General features: G+C 41.1%; 1 protein-coding gene across 2 annotated transcripts in view; it reads right to left on the bottom strand.

Moving 5' to 3' along the window:
- Fhos (Formin homology 2 domain containing) overlaps positions 1-24,165 on the bottom strand; it is a 108,400-nt gene that overhangs the window by 7,574 nt on the left and 76,661 nt on the right. The window contains exons 5-15 of one of the 2 annotated variants that reach the window (XM_069508625.1): positions 20,268-20,377; positions 11,917-11,975; positions 11,186-11,370; positions 9,793-10,274; positions 9,363-9,463; positions 8,083-8,463; positions 7,284-7,574; positions 4,290-4,804; positions 2,897-3,103; positions 1,992-2,114; positions 802-1,059 (exon numbers count right to left, since the gene is read on the bottom strand). In XM_069508625.1, coding sequence (XP_069364726.1) covers positions 802-1,059; positions 1,992-2,114; positions 2,897-3,103; positions 4,290-4,804; positions 7,284-7,574; positions 8,083-8,463; positions 9,363-9,463; positions 9,793-10,274; positions 11,186-11,370; positions 11,917-11,975; positions 20,268-20,377 — 2,712 coding nt within the window. The remainder of the gene's footprint in view (positions 1-801; positions 1,060-1,991; positions 2,115-2,896; positions 3,104-4,289; positions 4,805-7,283; positions 7,575-8,082; positions 8,464-9,362; positions 9,464-9,792; positions 10,275-11,185; positions 11,371-11,916; positions 11,976-20,267; positions 20,378-24,165) is intronic. The other variant, XM_069508626.1, reaches the window with a different exon arrangement.

Raw genomic sequence — 24,165 nt, 5'->3', positions numbered from 1 at the left:
ATGACGTAAACTGAAAAAACTAATTAAATCGATCAAATAATAAAAAAGTTATGAGCATTTAAATATTTCTGATGTAACGTTGTCACTGTGACGGGGTAGGCCGTCACACTGATTAGACAGAGATAGCGATATAGCATTTTGACGTCACACCTTACTAATGCCATAGTAGCTGCGTGCGGTTTCATAAAGTAGGAGAATACAGAATACCAATTTAACAGATTTTCCCCTCGTGTGCTATAAGACCTACCTACCTGCCAAATTTCATGATTCTAGGTCAACGGGAAGTACCCTATAGGTTTATTGACGACACGGTAGACAGACTAGACGGACAGACAACAAAGTAATACTATAAGGGGTCCTTTTTCCTTTTGAGGTAAGTCATGCTCATGATCATCATCATTAAGCAAACTAAGGAAAGACGGAATGTAACACCGAAATTCAGAGTCAAGATAGGGGCTTTTAGATGACTATTCAGACGACATTTGTGGCACACGCAAAAGGTTGAATGTCGTTTGAATCGTCTTCTAAAGAAGCCCCTATCTTAACTATGAATTCCTTCTCGGCAGTTAAATAGTCGCAACAGATCTACGATGCAAGTGCGAGCTTGCAAAGGTGTTGTTCACCGCGCTCGTGTACTGTGTACGAATGTACCACTCACACCAATGCAGATGGTGGCACCACTGGCTGGCGTGGCATTGACGCCTAAAAAATGCTATTGGGACGCGTCTTGGGGTTAACTTCAAGAACGACTATTTAATTGTCGCGGACCATACTAATATTCTGTGGTAGAACCAAATTTACCTCGCTGAAGAAGTCTGTCGTATCTGGAAACTTTTCTATGATCATTTCACAGATGTGGTACAGCAGCGGATGCTTCTGAACCGTGTCCTTCACCTCCATGACCTTAGAGAGGTATTCCAAACGGAACCCTTTCACCTGGTTGCCGTTTAGGAAACTCCCCACGGATCTCAACGTCGACAGGATCACTTTGAAGGTCTTATTGACCTTTAACAGCTCTATGCCTTGCTTCAGGTCCATTAGAGGTTCTGCTATTTCTTTCTGGAAAGTTCGAAAAAAATGGAGCCATCGATATAAATGACAAGATATGGTCAAGCGAACAAAATTTTTCACGGTTTTGGAACCAAATAAATCAGCGCCACCTCTTTGATACTAATGAACGACCCGTTTGAAATCCAGACGTCACTGAGGTTGCATTGATAAATAAACATTTTAGGACCAATGAGTCGGTGCCATTTTGCTTGTTCAATGGCCCTGTCCTTACGAAGCTCACGAAGTAATATATAAGTCAATGATTGGAGCTGTTTTCAAATTGAATTTCGACCATTTTTTGATAGAGTTCTCTAATAGAGTAATATAGTGAGACAAGGTTATCTCGGCGCGTGGCGAAAATCGGAACTAACGTTGCCGTCAAGTGTCCCCTTTGTTCTTGTTTGAATATTTTTCATTTGTTCTCCAACAGCGCCCCCCTATCAATGTCGTTCAAGAGCCAAGAGAGCCTTGTCGCATTGTAGGTTTTATCTAGAAAATATAAGTACGTTTGTGATTGGTTAGCCACTCAAAATCGTTAACGCCCTCTTTGTCATTTGTATGGGATTACGTAACAGAGAGAGCCCTGTACTAACTTCTCTCCGTGGATGTTATTAATTTATTTATAGTTGCAGAAACCGCTGGACGTCTTTCGGTTGAAAATTATGTTAATAAAATATATTAGTTTAGATGAATCAGTACCCTTATAAATGCGAAAGTGTGTTTGTTTGTTGGTTTATTGGTTTTTTGGTTTGTCCTTCAATCACGTCGCAACGTTGCAACGCATTGACGTGATTTTATGCATGGGTATAGATAAAGACCGGGAGTGTGACATAGGCTTCTTTTTATCCTGGAAAATCAAAGAGTTTTCACGGGAGTTTTAAAAACCTAACTTCACGCGGATGAAGTCGCGGGCAACAGCTAGTGTAGTAATATTTGATTACCTCCAAGTTATCAAAGTCTAACTTGAACACCCACAACTTCAGTCTTGACGACAGCTCGTTAATGGAAGCCAGGGTAAGCAGGAACTGCTCCGCGCTACCCAGGGGTAAATCTGGATTGGCATACTGCAAACAAATTGATGCAGGTATTTTATTGAAAAGCGGTGAGAGCCTAGTCATGGTTAGGTTACAAGTTAGCTCATGACTGCAATCTCACCTGGTGGTAAGTGATGATGCAATCTAAGATTGATGCGGGCTAACCTAGAATGAGTATGACAGTTTTTGTTAAACCCATACCCATTTGGTTTCTACACGGCATTGTACCGGAGCGCAAAATCGCTTGGCGACATGGTTTGCCAGTAGGATGGTAACTAGCCACGTCTGAAGCCCACCAGGCCAGACCAGAAATTACCGGGAATCGAATCCGGGACCGCCCACTAATAAGGCCACTAAGGCTTACCACTGCGCCAGAAGGGTCGTCAAAAGAGTCCAACAATAACTATTATTTCCTAAATCCACGCAAAAGAAAGCTGTGATAGCCTAGTGGTTAGGACGTCCGCCTTCTAATCGGAGGTCGGAGGTTCAATCCCGGCAAACCGGCAAAACCGTGCCGCCAAGCACGGCTTTGCCGGTATGGTGGTAACTAGCCACGGCCGAAGCTTCCACCAGACCAGCCCAGAAATTTTGAAATTATAAAGTTCCAAATCCCTGCCAGGAATCGAATCCAGGACCTCCCATTAATCTCCTCCGGGATAGAAAGAATTTGTAGGGAGTAAAGAAGGCGCCCCGGGAAAGAGCCACCGAGCAAGTACCGAACGGGCGCCCTTCCGCGTTTCGGCCCATATAACCGCCAGGTTGGTGGGGTCATGGGCTGTGGTGGGTAATCTCCTCCAGGACCTGCAACTGACCTGGGCCTCCTGTATCTTGACCTTCTCCTCCTGGGTAGGTAGCATGGTCAGCAACTTCTCTATCCCCTCTCTGCCTATCACCGTAGCGTCCATCTTCATGATGGCCACTTTGATGGTCTGCGGGGTTGGCAGCTTCTTCATTGCTATGTTGATCGCGTTGGATCGCTTCGTATCCAAAATTAGGTTTCTCTTTGGTTCCATGAGTTTCTGGAATAAGAAAAATCCATACTTAATATTATTATAAACTAGCGACCCGCCCCAGCTTCGCATGGGTGCAATGTAGGTACTAATGTGGTGTCATTGCCCCGGAAACTCAAATGAGTATATAATATGAAGCTAGCTAAATATGAGAGGTTGATGCGTGAAGCAGGATAAAATATACAGGATAGGATAGATTTATATGACTTGGCAAATCAACTCAAAAAGCTATAAAATAAAAGATAAAAATATGATTATGAAAGACTACCAAAGCTGACCAATCGTAACCTGACACCCCGTGGCCCTGGCCCCTATTGCCCCTATGGTAAATACATCACCATCATCATCATCATGATCAACCCATCTGCGGCTCACTACAGAGCACGGGTCTCCTCTAAGAGTGAGAAGGGTCTTGGCCAAGCTGGCCAAGTGCTGATTGGCAGACTTCACACACCTTTGAGCACATTATGGAGGACTCTCAGGCATGCAGGTTTCCTCACGATGTTTTTCATCACCGTTAAAGCAAGTGATATTTACTTTATTGAAACGCACATAATAATAAATAAATATAAATAAATATAAATAAATAATAAATTTATTCATAAGAATGCAGGTGACCTAACTCTGAAAAGTTAAGGTGCGTGCCTGAGATCGAACTCTCGACCTACAATTAGGAGGCGGACGTCCTAACCACTAGGCTATGACAGCTTAGAAACTATGATAGCCTAGTGTGTCCGAAAATAGGCAAAGGGTGTACGATTGACGTATATACACGCTTTGCCTATTTTCGGATAAAAAATAAATCGGTAAGGGGTGTATTTACTCTAGGGGCAATAGGGGCAATGGCCCCAGGGCCCATGACCTCGTCATCTGCAGACAAACATGCTAGGCAGTGAACACACAAACATGATTGTGTATCGTAACAAAGAAATACACGTGTCAAAAACTCATTACTTACTTCCTGTAGAAATCCATTGATGACAAAACGCCACATGAAACGAAACAATTAAACAGCCATTAGTATACTTACCACCTTACTCAGAGTCGCTAATCGTTACTTAAGATTGAGTTAAAACTAGACAGATTTATGTGAGAGATATAGCTTTGTCTCGTGTAACTCAATCTTAAGTAACGATTAGGCAACTCTGAGTACGGTTGTTAGAATGCCAAATCAATAAATAAATAAAACGTTTACCTTTATAATTAAATCGTTTGTTCTCGATTCAAAAAGATGCTCCAAGGAAGTTGTATCGAGATTGACTTGGGGAAGGTCGTCCCATATTGACCCACCGACCTTTGCCTTACTGGGCGTCGGTAAAGGATTCTCATGAATCTCCTTCCAGAATAATTTAACAGTCTTTTTACTCTTCTTTAGCGTGGAGTTCGCTGATTCGCTCGACAGTTCCGAAGAGATCGAGGAACTGGGCAAATTTTTTGGTAAACTTAAGAAACATGTAGGCAGGGGAGGAGGAATACCCAAAGGAGGAAGCATTCCAGGAGGGGGAGGAGGGGGCCCGTTTGAAGCATTGATTGCTGGGAACACGGCATCATCATCAGAGTCGTATTTAAGGTCCGAAAAGTCCAAATCGCAAAGGTGAAACTCTCTGTTTAGACACCCTTTCCTTAATTCCTCCCAGTGTAAATCGTTTTCGGATACTTTAATGTCGTGGATCTTAGGGCTGATTTCAATTGCGGGACTTTTTATGATTTCTGCAACCAAAACACATTTAAGGTATAAGTCACGCAAATTGATAATGCGCGTGGCCGCCATTTTAGTGACGTCAGCACTAGACTGAAGTTTCGAGCTGATGGTATATTTTTATTTCAGCTGACGTCAAAATGACGTCATTTCGATGTTAATGAGACATGGTTCTAGCACAATAGCAACTTGCGGGACCTATAATATATGATAACAATAATTTGTAAACTAGGTATGTAACACGGATTATTTTTATATTTTTCAAAATCTGGTCACCCGTGGAATCCGTGAGAGTTGAGACGGGATGACAGGTCCTTAAAACGATCTGGCATCCTTGCCCCACAAACCCATGGTTTCTACCTTAAATGGCACAAAATATGTCACTATTTTCTAAGTGCTAAAATTTTTTTACGAGACATTTCACCGCGATTAATAGCCTCATCTGGTGACAGAAGGGCTGGCTCATTTTTTGCGCAACGGATCAGCCTGGCTGTCCAGCGCGGAAATGCAGCCAGTATTCTTGGCACCATTCCACGCGGTCATGATTTATATAGTAATTAGATAAGGCCAGCTTTAAGTTTTATTGTAATCTTAATGTTATAAAATATATTAAAAAAAAAAAAAAAACTAAGTATACTTTCATATCTGACAACCTCCCTGGCGCAGTGGTAAGCGCTGTGGTCTTATTAGTGGGACGTCCCGGGTTCCGAATCCCCGGCAGGGGTTCAGAATTTTATAATTTCTAAATTTCTGGTCTGGTGGGAGGCTTCAGCCGTACCTAGTTACCACCTTTCCGGCAAAGCCGAGCCGCCAAGCAATTTAGCGTTCCGGTACGATCCCGTGTAGAAACCAAGGGTGTATGGGTTTAATAAAAACTGCCATACTCCTTCCAGGTTAGCCCGCTTCCATCTTAGACTGCAGCATCACTTACCACCAGGTGAGATTGCATTCAAGGGCTAATTTGTATCGGAATAAAAAATAAATAAATGAAGTCGGTTAAAAAAATTGCTCCTTTTGGCCCTTTCTGTCTAGCAGCTGCCGCCTCGACCACCACGGAGGTCATAACCTCGAATAATAGGAAACTCGTTTCTTGTGTCTAAATTCTAAATTCAAAATAAATTATTATTATTCTTATAATAGACTAGCTAATGCTCGCGACTTCGTCCGCGTGGACTACACAAATTCCAAACCCTTGTTTCACCCCTTTAGGGTTTGAATTTTCAAAAATCCTTTCTTAGCGGATGCCTACGTCATAATAGCTATCTGCATGCCAAATTTCAGCCGGATCCGTCCAGTAGTTTGAGCTGTGCGTTGATAGATCTGTCAGTCAGTCAGTCAGTCAGTCAGTCACCTTTTCCTTTTATATATTTAGATAAACAAAATTTACCTTCCGTCTATGTATTTTCCGGCAATACGCTATCAGTTCTCACACCACGAACTCAAACTTATTTTTAAAACACTGTATAAATAATATCGTAATTTTTTGTTTTTAAAATCGTGATATTCACTCGTGTTGAATAGTAAATTATTACTTTATGATATTTGCAACACGTTGAAACGATCTTGGCCGACGTACAATACTTCGAGCCGCAAACTACTAACCTACCCTCTACTTATATTTAGTATATTGTAAATGTTCTTTTATTTTCTTGTTTTGTGACTTATAGTGCTATACCAGCACTTTGCCAGTGTCAAGTAGCTCGAAAAGAGGCGCGAAGGAGTAAAAATGAGCCAATTTAGTATGCCATTTATTTAAGGTACATAGTTAGCTGTACATTATAAGACCTAATGTATACCCACAATAACTGAATTTGAATTTTCTCAATCAGTAATAGTCTAAAGCCTTATGATTCTTCATTTACAGAAATATTTTTGTGCTCCCAAGGATTTTTACTTTACCGCTTGGTACTTTTATTCTCGTTTTACAAACTGCGTACCTACCTATTATGATATTATTGGAAAGTCTTCTGAATTGGAATAAGAAAAAAAAATTAATAAATTATAATCTTTTTAAAGTAAATCAAGTAAATCATAATCAAGTAAATCGCAAAATAGTGTTTAAAGTTTGGTACTTTCTCATACCACTAAACGAACATTTCCCAGCTGATAGTAACAAGCGCGAGAGAAGCGAGCGCACATATTTGGATTAGGTACCTACTTACAGGTACAGAAAAGATTCAAAAGTTGAAGATATGTAAGTACAGAAGACGAACCATTTTTTTGTTATTTATACAGAATGGATGCTAAGTACATTATAATATCATATGGAATGTGAAAATCTTAAGTTGCGACAGGCCGAGATGGCATTCGGGATATGAGGACACCCTGCACACCCGCACGTCACCCGCGCCGCGTTATCCCACGCTAGGTTACCGCAGAGGCTATGCGGGTGTGCGGGCGTACCCACCCCGATTGCCATCTCAAACTGTCGCGCACTATAGATACTGCATGAACCCTGAAAAAATTAGACAAAAAAAAACTTAAGCTTACCTTTAGATTTCGATTTGGCTAATTCTTCTTTGGCTTTCGACACAATACCTGCCATGTCCGACACCCTCAGAGGCTTTTCCTCCGTCGAAGGGCTCACAGAGCTCGTCAACCTCTGCGCTAAGTCTTTGATACTGTGTTCTCTGTGCAACAAAATTTCCCTGTCATCCTTCGGTTCCGCTGCGAAGTCCAGCTGTCTGCCGGCCACTGCCAAAGCATCTGCTGCGTTGACGCTATGACCGAGGGTACCATTCTGCATCCTCTGTTTCAGGCCAGTAGTATATCTTTGGTTGCCTTAACAAAAAATTATGTAATTTAAAAAAAAGATAGTTCAGGTGGAACAATTATGAAAGCTATGGACATGCATTAACTGACTTTCTTATTGCACGGCCACACTATCTGGATTCCGCAAATGATTCGAATTCGGGCTAGGATATGGACCCACCACCTCCCATGTCCCCACCAACCTCGCGGTTATATGGGCCGGAATGCGGGAGGGCGCCCGTTCGGTACTTACTCGGTGGCTCTTTCTGGTTTTCGGGCTAGGATAGTTTGGCATTCAGCATTGATGATTTAGCTGATTGGCAGACGTGACATTCTATGCCAGGGAATAGTCCGTCGTGTATTAGACATATCCTTGAAAAACAATGAGTTACCGCGGGGATTTAAAAAACCAATCGGGAACGATACGATTGCCACCGGCCACATATCACGAAAAATTTGCCGAATCCCGATAGTGGAGCCATACCATTAGGAAAAAAATGTGATGAGGCGAAATCAGTGGGTTAGTAAAGGCACAAACCATTCAGCAAAATATCTGGAAGGTTCGAAGCTTTCACTCCATTGCTGTCTGCGTGTCCGTTCATATCGTTGACATTGTACTTAGTGATTCCATTGAGATTGCCGTTCGGTGTGGAGTATCTATTGGGTGTGCCGTTGAAGCTCGAGTAGTTTCTGGGTGGGTTGGTGGGCCATTCCCCATTTTTGTCATGATTTGCACTTGCGTTCATTAGTTCCTGCTGCTGCATTATGTGGTGCGCTTGCCTCGCATATCGATCCCTTCGTCTCTTCAACGCTGTACTGAGCTCTTTGTTTTCCTTGCTGTCTAATATTGAGGGTAAGTGGGTAGGTCTTGGTGGTGCTACTTTCTCGGGCTCATTCGGAATCTTAACTGGCGTCGTCGCTGTTGATTGTTAGTTAAATGCGACGTATAATTGCGGCTTAAGGCATTGGTCCGACCGCCGGCGAGAAAACGACTAACTATCGGCGATTTTGTCTCTCAAGAAACGCCCAATAAATGTACATTTCGTGTAAACGAAAGAGATGCATATATCAAAAGTTGCTCTCTGACTGTTCACATTGCCGGCGACGACTCGCTTTACTAGTTTTGTCGCTGAGCGACGAGCTTTCAAAAATAAACTCTCCCAGCGATATTCGTTCAGCGATGCTCGCTCGATTGAACACGTGTAACGCGCGCGCAGGTTTGCACAGGATTGAGCGACCGCGGGCGAATGGCGCGAGTAATCGCTCGTCGCACTTGCACACTCGCTTATAGCCCGGATACAAAACTATCGAAACTACACACTCGCTTCCCGCTGATCACCAACTCGTTTAAGTTTCTAGTTCTACTCGTTTCTCGTTCATCGTCGGCGGTCGGACCACTGCCTTAGATTTGGAAGCAAATGCGAAAAAACATTTAGTAGTAAGGCCATGTTTAGAGATGAATTCTCCCATAACGAAAGATTGCTCTGTATTGCAATAAGTACTTAAGAATAATCTGGATATTATATCTGCTTTAGTTTCCTTTGCATTCTTATAATTTTATCAATTAGTATTTATTTCATAATTACTTTTATAATGTTCTTCTCTAAATACGGCCTTTACTGAAGGTTACATAGGTATGATTCAAAGACAAACTCAATCATGATGGTGAGATGTAATCCGTTAGTTGACAAGTAGAATAGGTTATCACGAAATCTAAAACTGTATGTCTGTCTGTCAACTACCGAATCTAGAATTTGCATGCATTAAAAACCAAAACATAAGGCTAAAACTAGTCAAGTATCGGAATGTTCGAGGTACCTTTTTCCTTGTCTTCCTGTTTTTTGGATTTTCTTCTTTCTGAACCTTTCAAATTGAGACTTCTCCTTCTGACTGAGGTGATGATTGATTCGTCTAATTGTCTGAAATTCACAATTAAAATTAGATCCCGAGGCCATGTAGTTTTAATGCAAAAAAAAAAAAAAAAACTTTTAAAATCCCGTGGGAACTCTTTGGTTTTCCGGGGTAAAAAGTAGCCTATGTCACTCTTCAGATCTTTATCTATACCCATGCAAAAAATCACGTCAATCCGTTACACCGTTGTGACGTGATTGAAGGACAAACCAACAAACAAACACACTTTCGCATTTATAATAAGGGTAGGTACCCTTATTATAAATGCGTTTCCTGATTTTCAATTTATCTGATGAGTACCTAATTATAAATTGTAACTTTAAGGTTAGTTACTTACTTAAGAGCAGTACCACTTTCATCTCCATCCTCATACAACAGCACTGCCTCGAATATTTGCAATTGCCTCAAGAGGTCCAAATCCGTACCCTGTTTGGACATATACAGTTGGACTATATCATCTATCCCTTGCTCTTGGAGGGAATCCACGTGGTCATAGTACATGTCCCTATCAGGCAGGCTGTTCAAGCATCGGTTTATGAGGGTAGTTGCATAAATCAGGAGTTCCGTATCCGACGCGTCAACGTCTTGAAGGATTTTCATGACGTTGAACCAGAAGGGTCTGCCGTTGGCACTGTCCACGACTGTTATAGCCTCGATGAGGAGGAGGCAGTTCTTGTCAGTGTACTCCACGAAGACTAGCAGGAGTTTGAGCGCCGTTTTGACGACGTGGCGGAACCGGCTGGATATGAGGGAGTACATCCACTGGATGCAGCGCTTGTGGTTCATTACGCCATGCATGCCATCCACGTACAGCAGGATCTGTTTGTACAGTAGGTAAGTTTGAGCGTGCGTAAGTTAGTTTTATTTTTAATGTAAAAATAATCATCATCATCAACAACCCACCGCCGCCGCCACGCCATATAGATACATTACTAGACATTGCATTTAAAATAAACTAAGTAATCACCCTGTATCTTTTCAAAACTCTGCATGATAATGTTGGAAAAAGAGGATTGAAAAATCATAATAAATTAGTGTTTGATAGGATCTCCGAAACAGCACTATACCAGAAAAGTTGTTACGCTGTCTGCATAATTTTTTTTAACAAATTGCCAATGGATATTAAAATGCTTTCAAATGGAGAAGGCAACCCCTGTAATACAGTGTTTACTAGTGCAGGGGTTGCCCATTCATACGTCTACTAGACCTAGGTCTACTTAATTATTACTTATTTTTTATCTGAATTTTATATGTAATTTAATATGTAATAATAATTAAACCTATAATAATAATAATTAAACAATTCAGTCATAAATTTAAAAAATGGTGGCAAGAATTTTTTTAATATGCAGTTGATGACATACTAATACGGTTAATTTCAAGATTTCATTTATTATATATTATAACTTGTTATTATGATTTTTATAGGTGCTTATTTCGCTGAGGTAATAGCGCCATTATAATTTGCTTCGTCTTAAATGCCCCATAAATGAGCATTTGGACGGCGTATATTTCTTGTAAATATACAATTTTAGTGATAAGTTTTGTCTACATGTAAATAGGCCGATACATACACTTTTATTTTATAAAATAAATATTATTAAACATATTATAAATGCAAACAAAATAATAGGTTGATTACATTAATACATACATACAATACATGATTATTTTCTAGGTTTGCCTGGCGATGATTGATGATTATGATCCAAATCAATGTATTAACTTACTTGTCCTAGAGCTCGCAGGATGTAGTCGAGGTAGTTGTGCACAGCCGTGTTGGCCACCTGCATGAGACAGTCCAGGCCCTTGTTGGCGACGAACTCGTGCACCAGGTCCTTGTCTGATTGCAGGATCTGCTTGAGAGTGAAAAGGGCCCGTCGCAGCTCCCGCCCTTGAGAGTGCAGCAGCCTTTCTGTCATAGGAGCAAACCAATGGACTTCATTAAGTGTTCTTCGGGCGATGGAGAGAGCTATGCTCGGAGTTTCTCTACGTGATCAAATCAGATATGAGGAGATCCGTAGTAGAACTAGAGTAAACGACATAGCTCAACGGGTTGCGAAGCTAAAGTGGCAATGGGCAGGGCACATAGTTCTTAACACCGATAGAGGTTGGGGTCTCAAGGTGCTGGAATGGCGACCTCGCACCGGAAGACGCAACCCCCCGCTCCCACCTTAGACTGCATCGTCATTTACCATCAGGTGAGATTGCAGTCAAGTGCTAACTTGTATCTGAATTAAAAAAAAAAAAAAAGGTGGACGGACGACACCAGACGAGTCGCAGGGAGTCGCTAGATGGCGGCGGCGCAAGACCGTGGCGTGTGGAAGTCCAGCAGTGGACGTCTATCGGTTGATGATGATGAAATGTTATATGACTTTGTACATGGGTACGTAGAAAAAAAACGCAAAGAATTGAGAATCACCTCATTTTTTGGAAGTCGGTCAAAAATATACCTACTCACCAATGATGGCGTGTACACGGACCGACAGCTGTGTGCGTAGAACCAGTGCATTTTTGCGACTGAAAAGAAAAAAAACAATTACATACTTAATATTTGCTAGCATAATGTAATTATATCTAGTTCTAGTTTGCTTGTCACTGTGTTCATCATACTTTTAATCTAAATATATAAAAGGAAAAGGTGACTGACTGACTGACTGACTGACTGACTGACTGACTGACTGACTGATCTATCAACGCACAGCTCAAACTACTGGAGCGATCGGGCTGAAATTTGACATGCAGATAGCTATTATGACGTAGGGATCCGCTAAGAAAGGATTTTTGAAAATTCAACCCCTAAGGGGGTGAAATAGGGGTTTGAAATTTGTGTAGTCCACGCGGACGAAGTCGCGAGCATAAGCTAGTTTTGTATAAACTGTGAAATTTATTATCATTAAAATTAAAATAAAATATTATACCCAGTCGCAGTCGCGGCAAGAGCCCTGATAGCCTCGAGATTATTATCGGCCTCCGAGGAACCATGGTTCGATCCCGGGCATCCCGTTTAACTTGTCAATCATTTAAATATCACTTGCTTCTATGGTGAAGGAAAACATCGTGAGGAAACGGGCATGTATGAGAGGTCTCCATAATGTTCTCAAAGGTGTGTGAAATCTGCCAATCCGCATTTGGTCAGGGTGGTGGATCATGGTCAGACCTCTCTTATTCTGAGAAGAGACCCGTCCACAGTAGTGAGCTGGCGCGGCGATGGGATGATTCAACCAAAATGGTTGCCAACTGAATTTAATCGGCCCAGTAGTTTTTAAGAAAGTAAAAGAAATGAATCACAACTAACGCTAAAAGTACCCGCACAGCCCCCGCGCCATCCCGGTGCGGGATAGTGTGGGTGACGTCCGGGTGTGCGGGCAGTCCCCCCACCTCATACCCCGATTGCCATCTTGACCTGTCGCGTACTATAGGATACTATTTCAGTTCGATCATCAATCAATCAATATACTTATAATAAAACTGTAACAGGTCAAATTCTGTACATTGAAGATATTTTGAATTTTTTTTTTCGAGGGCACTCTATAATCGATACTGAACACAAAACTGTAATTTTTTTCATTTTTGTCTGTCTGTCTGTCTGTCTATCTGTCTGTCTGTCTGTCTGTCTGTCTGTCTGTCTGTCTGTCTGTCTGTCCGTCTGTCTGTCTGTATCACGGCCGCGCATCACGCTGAAACTACTGAATGGATTCCAATGAAACTTGGTACGATTTGAGGTCATACTATGAGGAAGAATATAGGATACTTTTTATCCCGAAATTCAGCATGGTTCCCGTAGGAGAGGGGATGAAAGTTAAAATGTATACCGAGTTGTAATTCATTAACGCGTAATCCGATTTCATTCATTCTTTTTTTGTTAGAAAGGGGATATTTTAAAAATTGTTCCGTAAATATTTCAAGGTCATTAGTTTTTAACCGACTGTCAAAAAGGAGGTGGTTCTTTTTTCTACATCGATTTTTTCGAGGTTTCTGGACCGATTTGCAATTTTTTTTTTAATCAACAAAAAAAGTTTTTGTGGTGGTCACATAAAAAATTCTGGATTCAACTCCTTAATCCTGATGCTGCAGGGTTACTGCCCGCCTGAGTTATCAAGATTCAGGAAGTGTTCCTAGTGAATTCATATTGTAGGTACCAAGCAACGACTTTATTCTCAGACTTCAAGTCTCAACTCCTCAACCCTGATGATGTAGGGTACAGCACTCCTAAACTATAATGTTTCAGGAACTGCGGATGATGCAAAATTATTTTAGGTACCAAGCATAGGCTACATCATTGAACTTCGGATCCTAACTCCTCAATCCTGATGCTGCAAAGTACTGAAGTCCTAAATCGTGGGGATTTTAGAATTTCTGATAGTGAATTGATATTAAAAAAAAAAAATTTGAATCGACTGTTAGGCGGAACGAAGTTCGCCGGGTCAGCTAGTAGGATAATATAGTTAGGTAAAAAATGATGCCAACCTTCATATCAGAGGAAAGCTGAGGATATAAGAAAATCCCAGACTACCCATATAGGAGTACAAAGTCTTAACCATAAGGCTATTACTGCAGCTTCTTTAGGGCTAGCGACTACTTTCCCTCACTATTGAACGACGTGTTATCACTAAAAAGAAGTTGAAATTTGATGCGCCCATACCCGATGTTCACCTATTCTCCCACTCCGACTGCGCCCTGCCTGATGATGTTGTCGCCGGAACAACCGGACATACTCACTCATCGAGCTCGTCAATGTAGTCGCACGCGTCCTGGAAGTCCTCCTGCTCCGATATGTCATCTTCCGAATCCAGGGTGAAGATGTCTCTAGTGTCGTGGCCTTCCACCGCGATCCCGGAGTCGACTGAGCCCTGTCTGATGATGTTGTCGCCAGAACAATCGCACAGTCTCGCACGGCCGCCATGGGAATCGTTCACGTTCGATTGCATCTCGAATCATCACTGGCTATACAGGGTGTATCAGTTCTTTCCCCTATTTCTTATACGTTACTGGCATTTGAAATTGACAATAAATGTCGCTGACAAAATGTTTATTGGTCTTTAATAGTGTGTATTAAATACCGCATAAAAAATTGATTCCACAATTAGAAAAATTGCTTATTGAAAAGCATAATATAATTACTTACGTTGATTTAATAAACTCAAGATGAATTAATTCTATTCTAGTAATATTGCAAAAAAATACTAATTTTCACTACCATATAAATGGAAAATATTTTCAGTGATTAATTTTATTTATAAGGTTAAAACCTCTTTCTTCTTGTAAGCGCTTTTAGTATACATTTTAAAAACCGTTGGAATTTCATTGAACGATTTGACCTGAACTTGCGCCTGTTCGAGAGGTGTGTTACAAGATTGATAGCCCGCGCGAATGTGGGGCGGCGCGTGCGCAACGCCGGCGTTGATTCACAACTAACAAGCAACAAGCATCAACCAGGGAATTAGGTACACCGATTTTATTGTCATTTCCCCATTACTACATTAAACCGAAACAAGGAGCGGTGATAGCCTAGTGGTTAAGATGTCGTCTTCTTATTTCAGGGGTCAGGGATTCGTATGTTAAAGACCTGGAGAGTGACATAGGCTACTTTTTATCCAGGAAAATCAAAGAGTTCCCATGGGATTCTTAAAACCTAAATTCACAACCTATGCAAGTTATAGACCTGGAAACTATGCATACAAATTTAGAATGGTGATAGATTATACCCTGGATTAACACATAGGCTACCTACTAATATTATAAATGTGAAAGTGTGGATGTTTGGTTGGTTGTTACTCAATCAAGCAAAAACGGCAGAACGGTTTTGGATGGAATTTGGAATGGAGATAGATTATACCCTGGATTAACACATAGGCTACCTACTAATATCATAAATGTGAAAGTGTGGATGTTTGGTTGGTTGTTACTCAATCAAGCAAAAACGGCAGAACGGTTTTGGTTGGAATTTGGAATGGAGATAGATTATACCCTGGATTAACACATAGGCTACCTACTAATATCATAAATGTGAAAGTGTGGATGTTTGGTTGGTTGTTACTCAATCAAGCAAAAACGGCAGAACGGATTTGGATGGAATTTGGAATGGAGATAGATTATACCCTGGATTAACACATAGGCTACCTACTAATATCATAAATGTGAAAGTGTGGATGTTTGGTTGGTTGTTACTCAATCAAGCAAAAACGGCAGAACGGTTTTGGATGGAATTTGGAATGGAGATAGATTATACCCTGGATTAACACATAGGCTACCTACTAATATCATAAATGTGAAAGTGTGGATGTTTGGTTGGTTGTTACTCAATCAAGCAAAAACGGCAGAACGGTTTTGGATGGAATTTGGAATGGAGATAGATTATACCCTGGATTAACACATAGGCTACCTACTAATATCATAAATGTGAAAGTGTGGATGTTTGGTTGGTTGTTACTCAATCAAGCAAAAACGGCAGAACGGTTTTGGATGGAATTTGGAATGGAGATAGATTATACCCTGGATTAACACATAGGCTACCTACTAATATCATAAATGTGAAAGTGTGGATGTTTGGTTGGTTGTTACTCAATCAAGCAAAAACGGCAGAACGGTTTTGGATGGAATTTGGAATGGAGATAGATTATACCCTGGATTAACACATAGGCTACCTACTAATATCATAAATGTGAAAGTGTGGATGTTTGGTTGGTTGTTACTCAATCAAGCAAAAACGGCAGAACGGTTTTGGATGGAATTTGGAATGGAGATAGATTATACCCTGGATTAACACATAGGCTACCTACTAATATCATAAATGTGAAAGTGTGGATGTTTGGTTGGTTGTTACTCAATCAAGCAAAAACGGCAGAACGGTTTGGATGGAATTTGGAATGGAGATAGATTATACCCTGGATTAACACATAGGCTACCTACTAATATCATAAATGTGAAAGTGTGGATGTTTGGTTGGTTGTTACTCAATCAAGCAAAAACGGCAGAACGGTTTTGGATGGAATTTGGAATGGAGATAGATTATACCCTGGATTAACACATAGGCTACCTACTAATATCATAAATGTGAAAGTGTGGATGTTTGGTTGGTTGTTACTCAATCAAGCAAAAACGGCAGAACGGTTTTGGATGGAATTTGGAATGGAGATAGATTATACCCTGGATTAACACATAGGCTACCTACTAATATCATAAATGTGAAAGTGTGGATGTTTGGTTGGTTGTTACTCAATCAAGCAAAAACGGCAGAACGGTTTTGGATGGAATTTGGAATGGAGATAGATTATACCCTGGATTAACACATAGGCTACCTACTAATATCATAAATGTGAAAGTGTGGATGTTTGGTTGGTTGTTACTCAATCAAGCAAAAACGGCAGAACGGTTTTGGATGGAATTTGGAATGGAGATAGATTATACCCTGGATTAACACATAGGCTACCTACTAATATCATAAATGTGAAAGTGTGGATGTTTGGTTGGTTGTTACTCAATCAAGCAAAAACGGCAGAACGGATTTGGATGGAATTTGGAATGGAGATAGATTATACCCTGGATTAACACATAGGCTACCTACTAATATCATAAATGTGAAAGTGTGGATGTTTGGTTGGTTGTTACTCAATCAAGCAAAAACGGCAGAACGGATTTGGATGGAATTTGGAATGGAGATAGAATATACCCTGGATTAACACATAGGCTCAAAAGAGTTCCCGCGAGATTTTGAAAAATGTAAATCTACGCGGACGAAGTCGCGGGCATCAGCTAGTCTTCTAAATATATAAAAGGAACAGGTGACTGACTGACTGACTGATCTATCAACACACAGCTCAAACTACTGGACGGATCGGGCTGAAATTTAGCATGCAGTTAGCTATTATGACGTAGGCATCCGCTGAGAAAGGATTTTTGAAAATTCAACCCCTAAGGGGGTGAAATAGGGGTTTGAAATTTGTGTAGTCCACGCGGACGAAGTCGCGAGCATAAGCTGGTAGTAAATAAAATAAAAGTGATAGCGATGCAAAATTGAGGCCCCCTGTACAGTGAGTGCATAATCCGTCGCAGTGCAAGTTCATTGTGAACGCTCGCTAGTTTTTATTGGCCTTTAACTTCACCGCGAATGAAATGTTCGTCTAAAAACCTTAGAACACACGGTTTCGCTCGCAGTCGTAGTTTTCTATACATACTTTCTATAATACATCGAGGTGCTGGAATGGCGACCTCGCACCGCAAGACGCAGTGTTGGAAGACCCCTCACTCGGGCACCCGAAGACGACATCGGACGAGTCGCAGGGAGTTGCTGGATTGAGGCGGCGCATGACCGTGGCGTTTGGAAATCCCTACAAGAGACCTATGTCCAGCAGTGGACGTCTATCGGTTGATGATGATGATAATACATCAATCCTTCTCTGCCTACCCGCGCTTGGCTAGCGTGGTAGACTATAGCCAAAACCCTTCTCATTCTGCTAGGACATCCGGGATATTTACTCGTGTGTCCGTGCTCTGTAGTGGGCCGGTCTTTTTTTGCATGTTTTTGTGTTTTGTACTGTGTTTGCGATACGTATTTACTTATTTACTATGTCCTTCCCCGGGATGCAAGCTATCTCTATACCAAATTTCATCAAAATCGGTTAAACGGATGGGCCGTGAAAAGCTAGCAGACAGACAGACAGACACACTTTCGCATTTATATTAATACTAGTATGGATGGATATTTCGCAGTTATACCAATTATATCCGCTTCTCCTTCCTCCAAAAACTAAACACTTTTAGGGTTCCGTACCTCAAAAGGAAAACGGAACCCTTATAGGATCACTCTGTGGTCTGTTTGTCTGTCGGTCTGTCAAGAAACCTACAGGGTACTTCCCGTTGACCTAGAATCATGAAATTTGGCAGGTAGGTAGCTCTTATAGCTGGCTTTAGGGGAAAAATCTGAAAACTGTGAATTTGTGGTTACATCACACAAAAAAAATTAAATTGTGGTCATAAACTAATAATTAGTATTTTCAATTTTCGAACTAAGATAACTATATCAATTGGTGTATCATATGAAAGGGCTTCATCTGTGCATTCTAAAACAGATTTTTAATTATTTTTATGCATAATAGTTTTTGAATTATCCTGCAAAATGTCGAAAAAATACCACTGTAATACGGAACCCTCGGTGCGCGAACCTGTTTCGCACTTGGCCGGTTTTTGCTTACTGCTTTATTTATCTACCTACCTCAGCATATACTACAGAAACTTTTGTTCGAGAAAATCGGATAGCAAAGGTCGGCGCACCATTGCCATGGAACAGAAATAATTTGCCGGAATCCCGCGAACACAATATTTGGGTTAATGTTACACGTAACACATAACCGGGTAAACATATTGTGCTGCTGGCTATTTTGTAACAGATTCCTCGACCAATTCAGCTATCGTGTATCGACAGAGTGAACTAGAGTGCGGGAACTCTCGGTTTGATCCTGAATCACTATACCCATATTATAAATACGAAAGTGTGATTGTGTTTTTTTTTTTTTTTTTTTTTTTTTAATATTACAAATAAAACTTAAAGCTAGCCTTATCTAATTACTATATAAATCATGACCACGTGGAATGGTGCCAAGAATACTGGCTGCATTTCCGCGCTGGACAGCCAGGCTGATCCGTTGCGCAAAAAATGAGCCAGCCCTTCTGTCACCAGATGAGGCTATTAATCACGGTGAAATGTCTCGTAAAAAATTTTTTGTTTGTTGGTTTGTTGGTTTACTAGCTGATGCCCGCGACTTCGTCCACGTGGATTTATGTTTTTTAAAAACCCCGTGGGAACGCTTTGATTTTCCGGGATAAAAAGTAGCCTATGTCACTATCCAGGTCTTTATCTATACTCACGAAAAAAACCACGTTGATCCGTTGCTCCGTTGCGACGTGATTGAAGGACAAACCAACAAATAAACACACTTTCGCATTTATAATAAGAGTACTGATTGGTTTGTTGGTTTGTTGGTATGTCCTACAATCACGTCGCAACGGTGCAACGGATTGACATGATTTTACATGGGTATAGATAAAGACCTGGAGAGTGGCATAGGCTACTTTTTATCCCAAAAAATCATAGAGTTTCCACGTGATTTTTAAAAAACCTAATTCCACGCGGATGAAGTCGTGGGCATCAGCTAATCCATATTATAAATGCGAAAGTGTGTTTGTTTGTTAGTTTGTTGGTTTGTCCTTCAATCACGTCGCAATGGAGCAACGGATTAACTTAATTATTTGCATGGGTATAGTTAAAGACCTGGAGAGTGACATATGCTACTTTTTATCCCGGAAAATCAAATAGTTTCCGCGGGATTTAAAAAACGTAAATCCACGCAGACGAAGTCGAGGGCATCAGCTATCAGGTAGGTACATAAAGTTATGAGTTGTTTTAGTGGGAGACAGGGAAGTAACTAAATAGTAAATTGCTTTTATTAAACTGCAGTGGGGGACACGGGATGTGATAATGGAGGGTGGATTAAACTACTGCATTGAGGTATCTATAGTAAGCGACAGGTCGAGATGGCAATCGGGGTATGAGGCGGGGGGGACACCCCGCACACCCGCACGTCGTCAAAATACTAAGTGAACTACTCACAAATTAGTCATTATTTGGACTAATTTCTTAAATAATATAGTCTATCTAATAAGATATCCATAAGTCTACTTTGTCGCATTAGTTTACAAATTGTGAAAAACCAAATTAAATTTGAATTTCGCGGGCAGACCCGTGTCTTGGGCCTTAAGGTGACTGTTTATAGTTTGTAGTCAGAACACTGAGGTATGCTTATAGAAACGCACCTGTCTTGGAGGCCTTCCAGCTCCTCGTCCTGTTCGCCCAGGGTGGAGTCCAGGTCGAGGTACGGCCCGTAGTCGCCATCTTTAAAAACCTGCAGCGTTGCATCGTCCAACTGAAACAAAATTAAAAAATCATTAAACTATTTGAATTATTATTATTTATGACTATTTTATTATTTAAGTATACCTATGTACATATAGAATACTAATTAACCTATGTATAAATGGAAAAGCTGACTGACTGACTGATCTATCAACGCACAGCTCAAACTACTGGATGGATTGAGCTGAATTTTGGCATGCAGATAGCAATTATGACGTAGGCATACGCTAAGAAAGGATTTTCGAAAATTCAACCCCTAAGGGGATAAAATAGGAGTTTAAATTTTTTGTAGTCCACGCGGACGAAGTCGTGGGGTTGAATTTTCAAAAATCCTTTCGTAGCGGATGTCTACATCTTCATGCCAAGCCAAATTTAAGCCCGAGCCGTCCAGTAGTTTGAGCTGTGCGTTGATAGATCAGTCAGTCAGTCACCTTTTCGTTTTATATTTTTAGATTTATGTTAGAATAACATTATGACAGCGTCATCTATTTGTGCTTGCATACCCTACGTTGTAACCTAGTTAATTTCTAAGTAATTTTGCAGTGCCACCCGCACTCCGGTAGTCCCAAGAAAAATTGGTTCTTATCTAGGTAACATTTCTAGATTACGCGAACGTGCGATGATAGATGGCGTTATTTTTTCACTTTTAACATTACAAAAAAACGAAATTCAACAAATAGGTAGGTACCTATCTAACTATGAAACATACGATTTTGAAGCTATGAATTTGACGGTAGAGCATTACACAAACGGACATATGCTAGTTTTACCCGACTACGGCAAAGCTAAAAGGAAGGGTTATGATTTTCACAATCTATGTACACAGCTTTACGATCTATGTATGTTTGTTTGTATCCACATTTTCCACGGAGTTTTTAATAACCGAAATCCACGCAGACGAAGTCGCGGGCATCATCTAGTAGGCTATATTTTATACGAAAAAAATTTACCTGACGGGCCTGACGGTTGTTACATCCAAAAAAAAAAGTGAGGGTCTCTAAAATGTTCATTGCTAATATTGTATTGATTGGAATGTCAAATGAAAGAGTCCAATGCAAACTATTAGTGGCCATAGAGATTAGTGGCAGTAGTTCGGTTGGTACGAAGCACCGAACTATTGACACCTTTTATAGTGGCAATAGTTCGGTTAACCGGACTAACAAACTACCTACTGCCTGCCACTAGAGGATTATCTATCCTATATATGCCTAGTGGATGCTCTTCCAACGCTGCGCTTTCCGGTACAAGGTCGCCATTTTCCTCTAGTGGCAGTAGTTCTGTTGTTAGTCCGGTTAACCGAACTAATGCCACTTTTTAGTGGCAATGGTAGTCCGGTTAAATGAACTAATGCCCCTTTTTAGTGTCAGTGGTTGGGTTGTTAGTCTGGTTAACCCTACTGTAATAAGTCAATAGGTTAACCGAACTAATGCAACTTTTTAGTGGCAGTAGTTCGGTTGGTACGAATCATTGAACTATTAATACCTTTTAGTGGCAAAAGTTCGGTTAACCGGACTAACAACCGAACTACAGTAGCCGGCAGGAAATCATCGAGATTAAGAAAGAGAGATGTCTCTGTCAGTCATACCTATGTGACGTTTTGTCGGTCTCAACGACAGAGCCAACGCTCTACGAAACCGCTATCTCTTTCTAAAAGCCGATGTACAATATTTCTTGGCGGGTACTGTAGTGCCACCGCTGCAGTGACTAAGGGTTGTCCCAAAAAAAAAGTGAATCACGCACTCGAATGAAATTAGAAATTAGCCAAGGTGTACACGCAACCTCGGCAATAGAGTCGGTGAAATGTCAACACCTGCGAGTTGCGTCCCTGGCGACCGGCCAGCTGCTGCGCGGAAAAATAAAAAACCGGCCAAGTGCGAGTCAGGCTTGCACACCGAGGGCTCCGTACTACCGTGAATTTGTGGTTAAATCACAAAAAAAAGTGATCATGAACTAATAATTTAGTATGGATTTAGAAGTAATAATTCTTATAACTTACATAAGTATTAGTAGGTATTTCAATTATTTAAGATCTGTGAATAATGTTTATAATATTTAAAAGTATGTTACATTTTTACAATAAATTTTTAACTAATAATTAGTATTTTCAATTTTCGAAGTAAGATAACTATATGAAGTGGGGTATCATATGAAAGGGCTTCACCTGTGGATTCTAAAACAGATTTTTATTTATTTTTAGGCATAACAAACAGTTTTTGATTTATATCGTGCAAAATGTCGATAAAATACGATTGTAGTACGAAACCCTCAGTGCGCGAGTCCGACTCGCACTTGGCCGGTTTTTTCTGTTAGCTATAGCTACGCGTGTCCGTCTGCCCATTTAGATTCGTTCAATGACCGGCACTTATCCGGCCGAAACTAATGCCTTTTGATTCTATTCGATTCGATTAAATTCAATTGATATCGATATCTCTACGCAGATTTTAAGCCGTGATAGCCTAGTCACTATAGTCGACTCATTTTTAACTGAGTCGTCGAGTTATCTGGCTGTGTCGCTCGCACTTACATATCGTAGGTAAGTGCGAGCGATACAGACAGATAACTCGACGACTCAGTTTAAAATGCGTCGACTATAGTGACAGAGACGTCCACTTCCTATTCGGGGAGTCAGTGTTCGATCCCAGGCATGCACTAGCAAAGGTTTTTGACGACCTCCCAGGCGCAGTGGTAAGCACTGTGGTCTTCTTAGTGGGAGGTCCCGAGTTCGATTCCTAGCAGGGGCTTGGAATTTTATAATTTCTTAATATCTGGTCTGGTCTGGTCTGGCTTCGGCCGCGGCTAGCTACCACTCTACCGGTGCCGCCAAGCGATTAAGGGCAGTTTCAGACTAGCGTATTTTTTTTCGCGTATACGGTCGTTGCGTATACGCGCTTCAAAAAACCGGACGCGCGTATACGCCATACGTGTGTATTTCGGCGTGTACGCTCGAACCGGTGGTGTTGCGGGGAGGTGGCCCTTCCAAAAACGAGCTTATAATACGCTAGTCTGAAACCGCCCTTAGCGTTCCGGTACAATACCGTGTAGAAACCAAAGGGGCATGGGTTTATTAAAAACTGCCATACCCCTTTAAAATTAGCCCGCTTCCATCTTATACTGCATCGTCACTTACCACAAGGTGAGATTGTTGTCAAGGGCTAACTTGTATGTGTACCTATATTAAAAAAAAAAATAGGTAAGTAGGTATGTATGTGCTTTTTAAGCGAAAACATCGTGAGGAAACCTGCGTGCCTAAGAGTTATAGGTAGTATAATATTGTGTGTGACAACTCAAAGGTGTGTGAAGTCCAGTGTGCATCAATACTGCAGTCTGCACTTGGCCTGTGGTGGACTATGGCCTATAATCTTCTCATTCTGAGAGCAGATCTGTGCTCAATAGTGAACCGGCGATGGGTTGATACTCGATCATGATGAAATTCAATCGACATCGATATCCGAATCGTATCACGTAGTACGTGAAAGAAATTAATATGTCGAGAATTTTTTCCACGAATCGAACAAGAAGTGGGAAGTTTCGGAGAAATGAGTGCTAGGTATTAGACGTAAGTACTAAGTACAGTTTAGTGCGAGTAATAGATATATATTGCGAGTGCGACAGGCCGAGATGGCAGTCGGGGTATGAGGTAAGAAAACGCCAAGAGCAAGTACCGAACGGGCGTTTTCCCGCGATTCGGCCCATATAACCGAGAGGTTGGTGGACCATGGGAGGTGGAGGATTGTCCCCCACATTTTTAGGTATATGCGTACTCTTGAGGTTGAATTCTCTGTGCGCTACAGGTATGAT

Source organism: Maniola hyperantus, chromosome Z, assembly GCF_902806685.2.
Source record: "Maniola hyperantus chromosome Z, iAphHyp1.2, whole genome shotgun sequence".
Lineage (NCBI taxonomy): Eukaryota > Metazoa > Arthropoda > Insecta > Lepidoptera > Nymphalidae > Maniola > Maniola hyperantus.
Note: the sequence above shows the minus strand (reverse complement) of the source record. Positions and strands in the feature narration are given on the sequence as shown.